This window comes from Amblyraja radiata, chromosome 27 (assembly GCF_010909765.2).
Source record: "Amblyraja radiata isolate CabotCenter1 chromosome 27, sAmbRad1.1.pri, whole genome shotgun sequence".
NCBI lineage: Eukaryota > Metazoa > Chordata > Chondrichthyes > Rajiformes > Rajidae > Amblyraja > Amblyraja radiata.
In genome coordinates this window covers 23,667,376-23,685,633 of record NC_045982.1, presented here as the reverse complement: position 1 = coordinate 23,685,633, position 18,258 = coordinate 23,667,376, and the positions used below count along the sequence as shown (strand labels likewise).

The window sequence follows — 18,258 nt, the reverse complement described above, 5'->3', positions numbered from 1 at the left end:
ATCGCCTGGACTGGAGGTTGTTTGTTGTGGGGAAAGATTGGATAGGGATTCTTTAAGTATATAAAGAGCACAGAGGTAACTGGGAGGGATCAGGGCCACTCAAGTATTAATATGGTCATCTACCCTGCGGCCACACGAGATGGGTGAGGTCATTAATTAATACTTCTCAGATGCACTTACCATGGAAGAAGTTATGGAAGCGATGAAATTCAGGGAAAAGAATAGTGATAGCAAAACAAAGGAGCACAGTTGGGGAAATTCAGCAGGTGAGGCAGTGCCTGTAAAAGGAAGCATATAATGATGCTAGAAAGGGTGCTGTGGAGATACACCAAGATGTTGCCTGAGATGGAGCATTTCAGTTATAGGGACAGATTGGAGAGTTTAGATCTGTATTCCTTGAAGTGGAGGAGATTAAGAGGAGACATGGTTGAAATAAATACAATTATGAGGGGCATCGGTAGGGTAGACTGCAGGAACATTTTCCCTTTCTCATAGGTGAATATGTAAATATTTGATTAGTGTTTAAATGTAAATAATTTGGTGTACATATAGTGGCTGGTGTACATATGGTGTACATATAGCTGTTAAATTTGTATAAGATAACTAGACGAAATGGGACCCGTTGGATCCCATGTTCACACGGGAGGGCTGGTCCCTCGACGCAATATTCCACCTCTCCACCAATTCCAATGTTGGTGGTCAGTGGGGGAGGGGGGCTTTCTGGAGTGCTGGTATGGGTTCTTGGGGTGGCAGCTCAGTCCCTCAAGCCTGATCTGCTGGCAGCTAACTCGCGGCTGGTGGGCTGGCAGTTGACTCATGACTTCTTTGAAATTCCATTTCAAGCAAGGTGCAAGGCCACCAAATTCAAATCCATGTTCCTACCATTTCAAGCAGGGTGCAAGGCCACCGAATTCAAGTGCAGTTTCATACCACTTCAAGCTGGATCCATGGCCACCAAATTCAAGTGCAGTTTCATACCACTTTCAGCAGGGTGCAAGGCCACCAAATTCAGTGCAGTTTCATACCACTTCAAGCAGGATGCAAGGCCGCCAAATTCAAGTGCAGTTTCATTCCACTTCAAGCAGGGTCGAAGGCCACCAAATTCAAATGCAGCATCATACCATTTCATGCAGGGTGAAACCACCATAAAACCACAGGTGCAGCAGCTGCAGCAGAGAGAATGGTGATTTTTTTAAACTTCAAGCCAAAGCTCCCAAGCCACCATTTGCAGTAAATAGTGCAATTCAACTTCAAGCCAAAGCACCCAAGCCATCATTTGCAGTAAGTAGTGCCTTTCAACTTCAAGCCAAAGCACCCAAGCCACCATTTGCAGTAAGTAGTGCCTTTCAACTTCAAGCCAAAACACCCAAGCCACCATTTTCAGTAATGAGTGCCTTTCAACTTCAAGCCAAAGCTCCCAAGCCACCATTTGCAGTAAGTAGTGCCTTTCAACTTCAAGCCAAAGCACCTAAACAACTATTTGCAGGCATTGCCTTTTTACTTCAAACAAACCATATTTTCATTTTCAAACCACATTAAGAGTACTCACAGTTGTGTAGACATTTGTTTAGTGTTATTCAGAGCTCAGAGAGACGTGACCCTTGGCTTCATCCATCTTGCAGAGACTAAGTGAGGCACACCACTTCCTGGTTTTATAGTCCCTCCCCCTCCCTCCAGCAGGGGCAGCAGAGGGAATGGTGAATTTTAAAAAAACATTAATATCTCTCTGATTTTTCATCGATGAGAAAAATTCTCCGCACCCCTAAGGCGGAGAGGGTCTCTGAGCGAGGTGGCCAAAAATGACTGCTGTAGGTGGCGGCGTTCTGTCGGAAATCGCAGCACAGTGGGCCAAAAGCGGTCAAGATCAGAGATTTAGTAATATAGATTACAAGCAGTTGATTAAGGGGTGGGAATTAATAAGCTTTGGCTTCTTCCTGCTCCTTTTCGGACGCATATGATTTCATTTATTTATAGATATTGTTTATGACACTTTATAAATATTTTTGTTTTGTTTTTAGTATGTTGTTTCACACTTGCTTTTTATTCTTTTATTCTGTTCGAAATAAATAATAAAATAAAATAAAATAAATAAATAGTTAGAGAACGTGGATTTAGATTTACAGGTTAGAGTTAAAAGGAGTATGAAGGGTATCTTTTTCACTCAGCGAGGTGGTGAGTACCTGGAAGGCACTGCTAGAGAGAGCATTGGAAGTAGAGTTGATGACAGCATTTATACGTGGAAGAACACTTAAATCGCATCAGCATAGGAGGCGATGTACCAAATGCTGGAAGATGGATGGATGCCCCACTGGTCATGGTGAGCCACATGGTCTGTTTCCACTCTGTATGATCATATGGAATCTCACCAAGGCCCTTGCTCCAGCGCTTAGTTCCCCTTGTAATGAACCCCAATATACCATTTGCCTTGAAAATAGACCCAAAATGCAGTAGGTCTGGCTGCATCTCTGGAGAGAAGAATGGGTGATAGTTGGGGGGGTCTTGACCTGAAATGGCACCCCTTCCTCTCAAGAGATGCTGCTTGTCCCGCTGCATTACGCCAGCATTTTATGTCTATCTTTGGTGTAAATCAACATCTGCAGTTCCTTCCTACACATACCATTTGCCTTCCAGCTGCTTGCTGCATCTGAACACTTGCTTTCAGCAAAGTGTGTAAAATAATATCTAGATCTTCCCATTTCCTAATCTGACATGAAAGGTTTTTCTGAAAGCCTGGACAGAGTAAATTAGCAGATGTAAGGGGTTCATAGCCATTTCAATCACTGTGATTGACATGTATCACACAAGCCACAAAGGTTTGTTTTAACATTATTTTTAGTTGCTTTAAAGAAGCACTGAACATCACCCACTTTCAAACGATAACATTATCAATAGCAGAAGCAAGGGAGCATGCAGGCTCTGTTACAAAAGGGTTCTGGTTTTTGCAGGATTTCATTGATTTAGTCCATAAATTGGAAAAATACAAAAATCACTCAATATGGCAAAAGCACATAAGATTGATGAGAAAGAACATTTACTGAATGTAAAGAGAGAAAATGGAGACTAGTTCTGCCATTCGTAGGAATAGGCATACTGTCGGAGTTTTGAATTTAATAATATCATGGGAACTCATTCACATGTACAGGTGTCCAGAGGTCAGGTGTTTGTAGCCCAGGGATGGCCTGTAAAGGACAATTCCTACACCAATATTTTCCAAAATTCCAAACATATATTCATTTTAAAGTTAATTAACTCTAAATTGTTTTAAGAGAGCAGCATAACATTATACATGCATGATAAATACTTATTTGCTTTATCCCTCTGAGCAATTTCTAGCCTTATCTGTTGATTTAATAATTCAGTTAATTAGCTTTTATGCACAGCAATCAATCCCATGGCATAAGATTCGACCAGACAATAAAACTACCTGGACATGTTGCTGTATTATTGCATGTTCGTGTTTCCCTTAGTGGACCGCTGCACAGTGTCCCGTATGGAGAGGCTACACAAGATCTTGTTCGCACCTGCCATCCCATACCACATGTCAGTGAGCACACACTCCACTGAGACCACTCCTCAGCAGCTGGATCACCTAGCAAAGGAAACAAGAACAAGACAGTTAAAAAAAAATAACAGATAACATAATCCATAACACACCAAATTGTCTACCTCCTTAATAGGCTAAGGAAATTTGGCATGTCTCCAATGACACATAACAATTTCTACAGATGCGACCTATCTGGATACATTATACCTTGGTTTGGGAACCACTTTGCCTAAAACCACAAGAAATATCAGGGAATTGTGAACGCATCCCATCCATCACATAAACTAACCTGCCCCACCCCATCTCCCTCAACGTTATCTATATCTCATGCTGCTTTGGGAAAGCAGCCAACATAATAGTGAGATTAAACGAGAACTTACCAGTTTGAAGTTTGATCTTTATTTTATGAGGAGTTACGATGAGGGATTACGTGAATACCCCGCCAGCACGCATGCGCGGCATACTTCAAAGCAGCAGTGTGGAATCACAGAAACAACACAATAATTGAAATAAACATAGTAAAGATAAGGAGAACTAAGATACCAGTTGATCTCTATAATTGAGGGTGGGAGCGGAGGGCACGTAATCCCTCATCGTAACTCCTCATACAATAAAGATCAAACTTCAAACTGGTAAGTTCTCGTTTAATCTCACTATTTTACTTCGGAGTCACGTGAGTGACTACATGAAGATTTTAAAGCTCTGTGATTTCAAACCGTGTAACAGTCCATGCTTCACTCACTGCCGAAGTCATCCAAGGGAGGAAGTATGTTATCGTAATCAAACATGAATCTGTTTATAAAACAATAATGGTATTTATTTGAAACAATAACAAAGAACATAATGCTCCCCCGGGCTTAAATTATATATTTGCAGAGTCTAAAATTCTCTCTGCAAATGAAACAGGTTTTACTAATGGCTTGTTGTAGAATGTTTGAAAATTTCTTTCCATGGACCACCCCGCTGTTACCAGGATGTGGTCCAATGGCACGTCCATTCTGTTAGCCGCCGATGTGGATGCTGCCCTGGTGGAGTGAGATATGTAAATATCAGTATCCAATCCAGCAGCTCCCAATACCTGTTTGAGCCATCTAGAGATGGTTTGACTTGACACCCGGCCATGTGGCTTTTTGTGGCTGACCCATAGTGCCTTTTCTCTCGCCTCGGGAATCTTTGGTTGTGTTGATATATAGTAGTAGGTGAGTCATGCCACATAAACGGGGGTCAGGTGGGTACAATGTTCCATATTGCTTTGTAATTTCAGCAAATGCTTTGGGGTTTAACATCCATTCGGTGTTATAATTGAACTTGCGTGACCTGGTGTCTGCCACTGTATTTAGCTTACCTGGTAGGTAAGTTGCTGATAGCCAAATATGTTTGTCGACACACCATTGCCAGATTGTGTTGACCAAATTATCACATATCGATTTTATCCCACCCATATGGTTAATATAGGCCACCACCGTGGTATTGTCAATCTGCAAACGAACATGCAAATGGTGCATATTTGAACAATATGCTTTTAACCCATAGAACGCACCCAACATTTCCAAATAGTTTATGCCCAGTGTCTGTAGTAGTGATGATTCTAGATTAGTCCATCTACCACCTGTACTGGATATGGTATTAGTTGCTCCCCAGCCTTGAGCACTGGCATCTGTTTGTATTGTTAATGTTGGGTTATTGATAATGATGGGACTGGAACTATGCCAAATGTTCTCTTTCCACCATTGTAACTCTGATATTGCTTCGATAGGTAATTTCATCGTTCTGTCAAAGTTACCTGCATGTTGTTTTAACGCTTGCACCTTTGCTCTTTGTCAGTTTTGATAATGCAAAGGTCCAAATTGGGTAGCTGGAAATGCTTCTACTAATTTCCCAATTACTCTTGCCACTTGTCGAATGGTTGGTTGATTGTTAACCATTAATTTGTTACAGGTTTGTGCCAATTCTGCTGATTTATCTTTTGGCAACGTTACAGACATGTGGACTGAGTTAATTGTGAATCCCAGATGGTCTATAGTTGTGGATGGCGTCAACTTAGATGTATCTGGATGTATGACAAAGCCCAAGATTTCAAATAAATGTTTAGTAGCTAATACTGCTGAATTAGCTAATTCCATGGTTTTGCCTATTATCAAAATATCATCAAGATATGCCATGACAATATGTTTTAGTTTTCTTAATATTGCCAGGGCTGGTTTTAATATCTTGGTAAACAGTCTTGGGGCTGATGTTAGCTCATTAGGCAACGATTTGTACTGCCATTGTTGCCCCATCCAGTTAAATTTTAGGTATCTACTATGATCCTTATGAATGGGTACTGAATAGTATGCATCTTTTAAGTCGATGCTTGCCATAAAGTATCCTTTGGAAATCAATTGTTTGGCAGTCACAAATGTTTCCATTTTAAAGTGTATATACCTAACAAAAGTATTCAATGTGGTTAAGTCAATGATGATACGACATCCACCATCTTTTTTGGTTTTAGTAAATATATTTGATACGAATTCCAAAGGTTCATGTTTAGATTTATCAATGATTCACTTGGTATGTAACCTCACGTTTTTCTTTTAGTGAGAGGATAAAACCCCTTTAGGGTGCATGCTGAACTGGTGGCATGTTTTCTTGAATAAATTCAATATTATATCCTTGAATACTTTTTAGTATATAATTATCAAGTGTGATAGTCCTCCATGCTTCCCAAAACAGGTGTAGTCTCCCCCCTGTTAGCACAATCCCCCCACCTTTTATGTACTGGTAGGAACCAGACCCACCTACCTCCATTGTTATTGGTAGCGTGTTCACTTCTTCGGTTTCTGGTTCCTTGTCTGTCGGGGTGGTGCTGTCGGGGGGTGGCGCATTTTCCATGGGGCCCGCTCTGGGCCCTGTCCTAAAAAAGACTTCCGGGGATGATATGCGGGCCCCGAGCTTTCACCAGTACCATGAAGTAGACGCCTACTGGTGGATGCGATGGGGTACTGCCGTCTGGGTTGCGTGGTTTTGCTCGTTCCGGGACCTGCCCTCATGAGGCCAAATGCCTTGGATTCTTCATCCAGATCTTTGACTTGCTTTGGTAAGTCTTTGCCAAATAGCAGGATCTGTGGTTCTGAGGTCGGCGTTCTACACAGTCCTGCGAATTTTGGATTGAGGGCAGGTCTTATGGCCTCCTTCCGGAGGTTGTTGATCTCATACTGTGTGTTGCACAGTAGAGCCAGGGTGTCCTGTTGGTTTGTTGTCATGTTAACCCCGTCCACGGAACGAGCATATGAAGTGACGTCAGGAGCTTCAGTATTTTTTGCAATTTAAGTTCTTGGGTTCTGATACCCTGCCCAATGTACCCCCATATTTGACTATTAACGGCAGGCACATTGTGCGAAATGCAATTTTCGGGAGGCGTGTAAAGATCCAACGCCTCATTGATTACCTGTTCTTGGAGTGGTTTAAAGGACAGGTAGTCAATGCTGGCCGCCAGTTTAGGCTGTAACGGCCGTCCCGCTCGCAGTGTTGCCGCGTAGCGGTTCACCACTCCCAGCAGCTCTTCCTGATCCTGTACCCCCAGCATACTCCCGTGATCTTCAGCCAGTGACCCCTGTTCTTGACCAGCCCAGTCCTGGTCGCCAATGCTCCCCTCTGCTGAGGGTGTTGCGATGGCCAGTGCTTGATAATGCACTGGAGCGGGAGTGCTTGTGCTCCCTTGGCGAGCTTGCCCTATCTCCCGGAGCAAGTCTCGCTGGAGCATTTGCCCAAACGGCCCAAACGGCCACCTCTGCCGCTCTCGGGCGGTGAGTCTTCTGCACCGGACTCATCGGAGTAAATCGGCCGGTCCGACTTCCATTTAGCCTTGCCTCCAGCTCGCTGCAGTTGTTCGAGCTGTGCTAGCGACGCTGGGCTTGGCTCGGAAATGTTGTCGGTGACTGAAGACCGCAGCGTGTGCTGTCCAGGTGCCGCCGGTCGCCACCCACTGCTAGAACCCTCCTGGTCCATTGAGTCGGACGGGATACGACCTTCTTTGGTTGTTTTCCCTTGTTCATGTTCCTGTTGAAGTAAAGCAGACCAAGGGTTCCAAAAACACGACCTCAGAGTAAGTTTACTTACCTGGAGGTCCCGTTTTTAAACTTGTTGCGGGAGAGCTCGTACTCCCGTTCGTCGCTGTTGCACTGCGTGAGACGCTATGTCGCGCATGCGTGTTGGCGGGGTCTTCACGTAGTCACTCACGTGACTCCAAAGTAAAATTCAGGGTCACTCACACCCCGGTCATAAGCTCCCCACATCGGGAGGAAAATATAAAAGTTTAAAAGCACATTCCACCAGATTGTAGAATAGCTTCTTCTGCTGAATTATCAGACATTTGAACCTCTCATATGCTAAGACCTGATCGTCCAATCTACTTTGTTATGGCTGTTGCTCTTGTTTTATTTGTATGTACTGTAATACCATATTATGCACTCTGCTTATTTTGCACTACTTGGTGTACTCGTTTGTGGTATGATATGCCTGGATAACACTCACAACAAACAAAATCACTTCATCTCAGTACATGTGGCAATAATAAACCAATACTGATTGAACAATTGATTGATTGTTCCATTGTGTTTGTTCTAATTGTTTCTTATGTTCATTCATCTTTAAAAATCAAACATGTTAATTTATTGGCAAAGAGAAAAGAGGATTAACTCAGGATTCGCAGTGTTGCAACAGCATGAAGTAGCTGAAATAGTGCTTTAAAGAAAAAGATATGGACATTTCAATTCTCCACCATTTGACTGCAGCTATTAACCCTTTGCTACCAATGGGCCTTTTACCATAATTTTAAAATTGTAATTTTGAATTATTATTACAGGTTGTCACATCATTCTTCAACCTACTCCACCACCATCATTACCAACTAGTAGAATTAGTTATCATCTTTACTTTTTTGTTTGATTGTTTCCTCCTTATTCTCAGTAATTTTTCATCATCTCTGTCTGAGTACCAAGCAACCCATCCATTCCATGAATTCTGAAAGTAACCCCACAAGATACAATGTTGAGTCATCTTCAATAAGCAGATCAAACCTGTAGCTATGAATGTAAAATTCTCTACAACTTAAACAAACTTTGTCTCCCTTTCCCTGTTCAAATCAAGTGTCTCCACCATGAAACGTCAGCTATTTCTCTTTCCGTAGATGTTGGCTGAATTGCTGAGTGCTTCCAGTGTTTTCTGCATTGACTAAATGTGTTTTTGTGCAATGGGTGGCAGTTATTTTTACTTTAAAGGAGACGTAGGTGGCAAAATCACCTGGACTGTAAAACATAAAGTAACTCTGGAAGATAGTACAGCCATTCAATCTGTCTCATGAAATATTTTAAAGATTAAGTGAGTATTCACCCATCACTGCCCCCTCCAACATTACCCAGATTTGTCACCCATCCAAATCCAGCTCTACCTGCCCACCACCCACTCACCTATCCACCTAGATTTTTTCTTCCTGTCTTCCTTTACCATCTTCGCTTACCTGGTTCGACCTGTCATTTTCCAACCTCTGTCTTTACCAACTTCCTCCCCTCCCCATCCTGCTCCTACAATGTGGACCGAGAGACTATGTTTTCTACCTATGGTAAGGGATCTGACTTGGAAGCTGAGGTCATGTCATTGTTGACTCATTTCCCTGAAGCACACAAGAAAATGAGCTTTACACTTTACAATCATTATCTCTACAAAGAGAGGCAATAATAGGGACATTTGGAGGCTATGCAGAGTTGTAGAAAACTAGACTAGGGGCAGCACAGTGGCACAGGGATAGAGTTGCTGCCTTACAGCACCTGAGACCTGGGTTTGATCCTGACTACGGGTGATGTCTGTATGGAGTTTGTTTGTTCCCCCTGTGACTGTGTGGGCTTTCTCTGGGTACTCCGGTTTCCTCCCACAGTTCAAAAACTTACAGGTTTGCAGGTTCATTGGCTTTGGTAACATTGTAAATTGTCACTAGTGTGTAGGATAGAGCTACTGTATTGGGCGGTCGCTAGTCGGCACAAATTTGGTGGGCCGAAGACTTTCAATACATTGGCTTTCATCAATCAGAGTAAAGGGTATAGAAGTTTGGATGTTATGTTACAGTTGTACAAGATGTTGGTGAGGCCCATGGTGAAGTATTGTTTCAGTTTTTAATTTATTTTATGGAAAGGATCTTTAAGCTAGAAAGAGTGCAGAGAAGATTTATGATGATGTTGCCATGACTCGAGGGCCTGAGCTATGGGGAGAGGCTAAGTAGGCAAGTAATTTATTCCTGAGAGCAATATTTAAAAGACATTTGGACAGGTACGTGGATAGAAAAGGTTTAGTGGGATATATGCCAAAATGCGGGCTGGCGAGACTTGCGAAGATAGGCTAACTTGGTTGGCATGGGCAAGTTGGGCTGAAGAGCCTGTTTCCGTGCTGTATGACTCTATGACTACTTCTATATATTTGGGACAGTTCCTGCAGATTGGATGATGGTGAAGGCAATCATACTATTTTTTTAGGGGGGGAGAAAGAAAGGTAACTACATTTATATTAGCATCAGAAATAGGGGAAATACTGGAACAAATTATTTGTGATGATAAAAGTACAATTAGAAAGTATCATGGGATTTGATCCCACAATCAACAGATTATATGCAAAGATAATTGAAACATACAGATGATGAAATTCTAAAATAAAAGAAAACAAAACACACTGGTAGCACCCAGTAATCAGGCAGTACCTGTGGATGAAGAGATAAGGTTTCAGGTATAACCCTTTATCAGAACATTTTCAAGTGAGTATTCTACACATTCATCTTGGTGTAGAAAGCATGTTCCATCTCTTCTTCCTGAAGCTTCAATCACCACAGAAGCTTGTCTTCAGCTACATTCACTCCATATAAGATAAAATAACAGCTGGAACCAAAGGCAAGAAGACCAGATTCCGCTTGAGGTGCTTAAGACATTCTCTAGAACCAGCTATTCCTCCAGTTAAACTGCTGTACACCCACCCAACATAGTCACAAATTGCCTGGATATGTCACACCCACAAACAGTAAAGTAAATCCAATCCACCCAATCAGTCCATTCTCAGTACCAATACAATTGATCAAAGTTGACATTAACAATACAATAAAATGCTCTTACTAATAAACTGCTCTCTGATATTCAGTGTGGGTTCTGCCATACCGCTCAGTTACGGACCTCATTACAATCTTGTCTAAACATCGATAAAAGAGCTGGAGTCCAAATGAAAGTGTCTGCTCTTGAGATCAAGCAAGTATTTGATTGAATGTAGCTTCAATAAGCTCCCATAAAACTGAGACCAATGAAAATCAGGGAGAAAGTTCCCCATTGGTTGGAGTCAGACCTAGTTAATTCATATAAAAATGGTTGAAGATAATTAAATGCCAATCATTGTTTTTGTATGATATTTACTGTACACTGTAGAGCATCCAGGACAATACAGCTCACCCCCTCCATGACTCACTGGTCAACCTGAGGAGTACCTTCAGCAACCGACTGGTTCCACCAAGACGCGGGAGAGAATGCCACAGGAGATCCTTCTTCCCTGTGGCTATCAAACTTTACAACTATTCCTTCTGTCATGGGGTAGAATGAGACCGACTCCACCCCCCCCCCCCCCACCCCCCCAATCCCAATCTTTGCACATCCCCCAAGCCTTTCCACTAGTTACTTTAATTTCATGTTTCATGTATTTTGTGTTTTTATGACTGTTGGCATATTAATTTCCCTCCTGGGATAAATAAAGATCTATCATATCGTATATCACTACCTGTGTTTCACGGAGAAATGCCCTCACTTATTTTTATCGCACTTTCCTGTAATTATGAAGCAGACGTGAGGCTGTTCATAGAAGATTTTCCAAAATTCACTCACTTCTAAAATGTTGAATAAGTGGTTATGGTGAGTAGGAAAGAACTGTAGATGCTGGTTTAAATCGAAGGTAGACACAAAATGCTGGAGTAACTCAGCGGGACAGGCACCATCTCTGGAGAGACGGAATGGGTGACGTTTCGGGTCGGAACCCTTCTTCAGATGGTTACGGTGTTGGATGTTAATCACCTCAGCCACAGGACATGTCTGGAGTTCCTCAGTTTCCTTGGTGTAACAATCTTTAGCTGCCATGTACACAATGGAGCTCTAAGAGCAGGTCAGAGATGAGGAATCCTGTGGTGAGTAACTCATGTCCCAAATCCTGCCCGTCACCGACAAGGCTTATATCACGAGTGTGATGGAATATTGTGATGAATCCAGTTGCCTGGTGGGGTACAGCTTCAACAACACTCAAGAGGATCAGCACCATACTGGACCGAGCAGCCCACTTGACAGGCCCTCCATCCACAACTATGCACTCTCTCCACTAATGATACACTGAATTGGCAGTTTGTACCATCTATAGGATTCACTGTAGGAATTCACCAAGATTCCATAGACAGCACCTTATAAATCCATGCCCTCCACCAGCTAGAAGGATAAGGGCAGAAAAAGCATGGGAATTCTTCCACCTGGAAATTGCCCTCCGAGCCACATACCATCCAGACTTGTAAACATATCATCATCACCATAGTGCATGTGATAGGTCTTAAAGGCCATTCAGTCTGCACATACATATAAAGTAGCTCTTATTAGCTTGCTAAATAATTTTAAATAGCTAAGTATCTTCAGATACTACCTGGCTTACTTACAGTATTTCCAACATTTTCTGCTTTTATTTCAAATTTCTATCATCCACTGTGGATTTTTTTTAATGTTCATGTCCTGCTCATAGATCATTTAATTAACAAATTAGAATGTGGCTAAGTAGCAAAGGCAGCATTTGCATGCTCATATACTTCAACATAGCCACACTCATTAAAATGCCAAATTATTAAATGTTCTGATTCCCAGTGATTCAATTACCACTATGCAGCATTTCACCCCATAATGAATGACGTGTGCTGGGCAATCACTAGGCACAATATTTTCATTATATGTATTAAATGTATGGTACACATACTTCCACCTAATATGTGCATTGTCACAAATATGTGCATCACTCAGTAACATTGTGGCTGATTGATTATTGGCATCAACTCCACGTTCATCTTAATTCCCATACACTTTCCTCCCTCTGTGGACATAACATCCATTTATAAAAAAGATTTTGACTAAACCTGGATCAGAAAAGAATAATACTAATTTCCATCGGCAGCGGAGAGAACACTTAAAAAAAAACAAAGCTTCAGTTTATGTTTTTCTGCAATGGTTAAATCTATACACAATGCAAATGCAAGCTTTAATTCATAATCAAATGATGATTTAATGTCTGAAGCTGCCTTGTTGTATGAGCTCTGCAGTGATAACTAGTGCATCCACAATTTCATTCGGTTGCTACAAAAGTCTGTCATTTTGGCAACTTTGCCCGTTGTTTCCCACCTGCATGTAGTTTTACATCCACGGCCATTACTGCCTTTTGTACCCCACTTGTTGCAACTGCCAAAAGCAATTGTAATTTATTTTTCCAACTCTGCCTTCCCATTTTTGGTCCATCCACCAAAATGATGGATCCTTCCACTGCCAGTGTATTCAGTGTATGGTGATACTAGAATGAGCAGTGAAAAAGATTCCCAATATTTCAATGTGTTCTCTGCCGCTCTGACTTCTCTTTGGAACTGACACAGTTTTATTTTAGCTTTCTTTAGAGGGTATCAACAACATAGCAACAACACCGTAATTGATTAATTGAAAGATACAGCATGGAAACACGTCCTTTGGCCCACCGAGTCCACGCCGAGCATTGGTTACCCATTAACACTAATTCCATATCATACCACTTTCGCATCCACTCACTACACACTAGGGCAAATTTCACAGTAGATGAAACCTACAATCCCACACGTCTTTGGAATGATGGAGGAAACCAGAGCATCCAGAAGAAACCCACACGGTCACAGGGAGAACATGCAAACATCACACAGACAGAATCTAATGTCGGGATCGACTTGGATCTCTCACGCAGTGAGGCAGCATTTCCACCAGCTATGCCACTGTGCATGGATTAAAGAAATTTGTCCAAAGGTAAATAATGCTAAAATCAATCATTGTTTCTCAAAGTGAGTTCATGTTATAATGTATTCAAATGTGAATAAGGTTACAGCAACTGTGCTCTAAGATATTGATGTTTCTAGAACCAGGGTAAAAAATAAAATACAAATTATTAAGTGTGTAAATCAGTATCTGTTGGAAACATAATGATCTTTGTTTTCAAAAGCCCTGTTCTGAGCTGAACTGAAAGATTGCTTGCCCATTCCTTCCACAGATGCTGCTTGACCCACTGAGTTCCTCCAGCAGTTTATTATTTGCTCCAGATTCCAGCAACTGCAGTCGCTTGTGCAGTAATTTGCCCTAATTTTATTTAGTAATAGATCAACTAGGACCCGCTGGGACTCGTTCCAACGCAATATTCCACCACTCACCCATAGCCTCCAACTGCGCAGGCCTGGATGACGTTTTTAAAGTTTAAAATGGCAATAACATGTGAACGCAACACACACTCGCTCATCAGTCCCCTATTCCCCCCCTCCATTATCCTCCCTCTCACCACCCTCCACAAACCCTCCTTGGCTTCCTCCCCTCACTAACTCCCCTCCTCTCTCTTCCCCCTCTCCTCCTCCATTACCTCACCATCCCTGTTCCTCCCCCTCCTCTTCACCCACCCTCTTCTTTCCCGTCTCCTCCTACCCTCCCCCACTCCCTCTTTCACCCCTCCCTCCCTCTCCTTTCCCTTACCCTCAGTCACCCCCTCCCTCCATAACATCTCTCCCCTCCCTACCTCCCACCTCTACCTCTATCACCATGCTCCTCCACTCCTCACCTCCTCCCTATCCCATCCCCCCCACTTTCCCTCCTCACCTCCTCCACTGCCCTCCTCTCCCTCTATCCCCCACTCCCTACTTCCCGCACTCCCCCTCCTCTCCCTCTATCCCCCCTCCTCCCCCACTCTCCCTCCTCACCTCCCCCACTTTGCCCTCCCTTTCCCTCCCTACCCCTCCTCTCCCTCAATCCCCTCTCCTCCCCATACGCCCTCGTCACCTCCCCCTCCCTCTCCCCTCCCTAACACCCTCCTCTCCCTCTATCCCCCTGCTCCCACCTCCCACCTATCCCACCATCCCCACAATGAAAATCACGATTTAAAAAAAATGAAATCTCCCCCTATCCCATCCCCCCACAATTAAAATTGTTTTTTTTTAATTAAATTCTCAATGAAAATCACATTTTCCCTTTAAAATAACATAAACACAATGCTAGCTGTTAATTAGAATGGAAGAATTTGATTAGTATGTTTTTTTTGAAAATCGCGATTTTTTTCAATGTAAATGAGATTCGAGATCCCATTGTGATGTTGAACGCAGCTGATGGGCAGGGCAAGTGGAAAAGTGGTTTGTAAAGTAATTTTTGTAAAGTTTAAAATGTCAATAACTTGTAAAATATACCATCAATTTGAACAAAACTTGTTTGATTTACATCACAGGACAATGGTGAATATGGTTGGCCAAAAAATGTAACGCTATTGTGTACCGTTTTGGCGGGGTTTTGGGATCTCATCCGCATACATACAAACAAACAAACAAGATGAGAGTTTTAGCAATATATAATCTAATATACTAAACTAAGTGTGACCCATTGGGTCCCTGTCACACGGGAGGCCTGGTCCCCCAATGCAACCCGTTACCCCAACGCAATATTCCACTACTCACCCATAGCCCCCAACTGCGCAGGCATGGCTCATTTTCCCTTATCCACAGCACTCTCTCCACCTCCTCTTCACCCTCCCTTCTGTCCCCTCTCCTCATCCACTCCCCAATCCCTCACCTCTCCCCTCCCTACACCCCTCCGATCCCTCTATCCCCCACATCCCCCACTCCTCACCTCCCCTATCCCCCCAACTATCCCTCACCTCTCCCACTGCCCTCCTCACCCTCTATTTCCCACTCCCTACCTCCCCAATCCCCTTCTCCTCTCCCTCTAATCCTCCCACTCCCCCTCCTCACCTCGTCCCTCTGCTTTCCCCTCCCCTCCCCAATCCCTCCCTCACCTCTCCAATCCCCTATCCTCAGTCACTCCCTCCCGCCCTTTCTCCCTCCATAACTGCTCTCCCCTCCCTACCCCCTCCTCTCCCTCTATTCCCCCCCCTCCCCCACTTTCCCTCCTCACCTCCTCCACTTTCCCCTCCATTTCCCTCCCTACCCACTCTCCCTCTCAATTCCCCTAGTCTCCCTCCACACCTCCCCCACTTTCCCCCCTCTCCTTCCCTAACCTGTCCTCTCCCTCAATTCCCCCACTCTCTCTCCTCACCTACCCAGCATCTTGAGGTTGCCACTCCTCTGGCTGGAGGTTGGCTTGACCGGAGGCTGCGCCGACCGGAAGCCACACCGACCGGAAGCCGCGCCGACCGGAAGCCGCACTGGGCAACGCAGGCAGAGGCGGGCGCCGACGGTGACTGACAGTGGATGTGGCCAATCAGTGCGGTGATGGTGCAGGAAGGGGCGTCGCCATCCCGGCGGTGACTGACAGGAGAGGAGATCAATCTGCGCATGCTCGTGTTTTTACGATTTTTAAACATTAATAACTTTTAAAATATAACACCGATCGGAACAAAATATATTGCACGTGCAGCACAGGAGAAGGGTGGCGAAAAATCGTAGAGTTATAGTGTACCGTTTTTGCGAAAATGTAAAAACAACGCAAACCGGAAGATAACAAGATGAGAGTTTTAGTTATGTTCTAGGCTAAGTGCGACCCATTGGGTTCCTGGCACACAGGAGGCCTCGTCCTCCAACGCATCCCATTCCCCAATGCAATATTCCACCACTCATGCCTAGCCCCCAACTGCGCAGGCACAGCTCATTTCCCCTCTCCCCCAGCACACCCCCTCCCCTCCTCTTCATGGAAACATAGAAAATAGGTGCAGGAGGAGGCCATTCGGCCCTTCGAGCCTGCACCGCCATTCAATATGATCATGGCTGATCATCCAACTCAGTATCCTGTACCTGTCTTCTCTCCATACTCCCTGATCCCTTTAGCCACAAGGTCCACATCTAACTCCCTCTTACATATAGCCAATGAAATGGCCTTAACTACCTTCTGTGGCAGAGAATTCCAGAGATTCACGATTTCCCCCTTATCCTTAAACTGTGACCCCTTGTTCTGGACTTCCCCAACATCAGGAACAATCTTCCTGCATCTAGCCTGTCCAACCCCTTAAGAATTTTGTAAGTTTCTACAAGATCCCCTCTCAATCTTCTAAATTCTAGCGAGTACAAGCCGAGTCTATCCAGTCTTTCTTCATATGAAAGTCCTGACATCCCAGGAATCAGTCTGGTGAACGTTCTCTGTACTCCCTCTATGGCAAGAATGTCTTTCCTCAGATTAGGAGACCAAAACTGTACGCAATACTCCAGGTGTGGTCTCACCAAGACCCTGTACAACTGCAGTAGAACCTCCCTGCTCCTATACTCAAATCCTTTTGCTATGAATGCTAACATACCATTCGTTTTCTTCACTGCCTGCTGCACCTGCATGCCTACTTTTAATGACTGGTGTACCATGACACCCAGGTCTCGTTGCATCTCCCCTTTTCCTAATCGGCCACCATTCTGATAATAGTCTACTATTATTCACCCTCCCTCTTCTTTCCCCTCTCCTCCTCCCCTCCCCAATCCCTCCCTCACCTCTCCTTTCTGTTACCCTCAGTCATTCCCTCCCTCCCTCCCTCCAGCTGTGGTTTAGATCCTGTCGACTTGATGATTGGACCAGTTTGCATCGTGTGTGTGTGTGTGTGTACTCAAACTACGCGAAAACTGCTCGGCCATCCTGTCACACGACTCTCCCTCTACCCACTCCGGCTCAGCCACATTTCGGCCCGTCCCCGCCGGGCCAGGTCGAGGAGGGGATGGAGTCGGTGTTCGGCACGGTAGGCAGCACGAGTTTCGTAGAGAGAGGGCAGACAGAGAGGACAGAGACAGAGAGAGAGGGCAGAGACAGAGAGAGGTCGATCTGCGGGTGGACGTGGACTCGAGGGAGGCTGCGGGCGGGCATTGACCTGAGGACCCCAAGCGAGGCAGCGGGCAGGCGTCGACCCGAGGACCGAGGGCCGCGAGTTCAGCCACTCTAGTACAGGGCAAGACTTCGTCTCTGGGCTCGTTCTTTCTGCATCTTTTGAATAACCGGGGGTGGGTGAGGGGTCGAGGTCAGGGGGTGACGTCACTCGAAGCGCGTGGAAGATTCTGTGTGAGGACGCTGAGCAGACCCATTGTGATGTCTTCAGCGAGAGCTGCTCATTTAAATTCAGTCTTTTGATATTTTTAAACATTTTCAGTAATAGTTTAAGAAATAAAGCATGAAATTTCCAGATAAGGGGATTTTGGACTTGACGGGAAAAATGTCAACTGGAATATGTAAATATTTTATCGTTACCGCGTAGTTTTTTCGCGAAGATGTAAACACACACACATATACACACATACAAGATCAGAGTTTACAGTTATATATAGAGATAGGTAGATAGATAGATAGATAGATAGATAGATAGATAGATAGATAGATAGATAGATAGATAGATAGATAGATAGATAGATAGATAGATAGATAGATAGATAGATAGATAGATAGATAGATAGATAGATAGATAGATAGATTCTCTGGTGTGACAGCTTACTGAAGGTTAAA

General features: G+C 43.9%; 1 protein-coding gene across 6 annotated transcripts in view; it reads right to left on the bottom strand.

Moving 5' to 3' along the window:
- LOC116988564 (adhesion G protein-coupled receptor B2-like) overlaps nt 1-18,258 on the bottom strand; it is a 514,190-nt gene that overhangs the window by 338,693 nt on the left and 157,239 nt on the right. For all 6 annotated transcript variants that reach the window (XM_033045397.1, XM_033045400.1, XM_033045401.1 and 3 more), the window contains one exon: nt 3,425-3,589. In XM_033045397.1, coding sequence (XP_032901288.1) covers nt 3,425-3,589 — 165 coding nt within the window. The remainder of the gene's footprint in view (nt 1-3,424; nt 3,590-18,258) is intronic.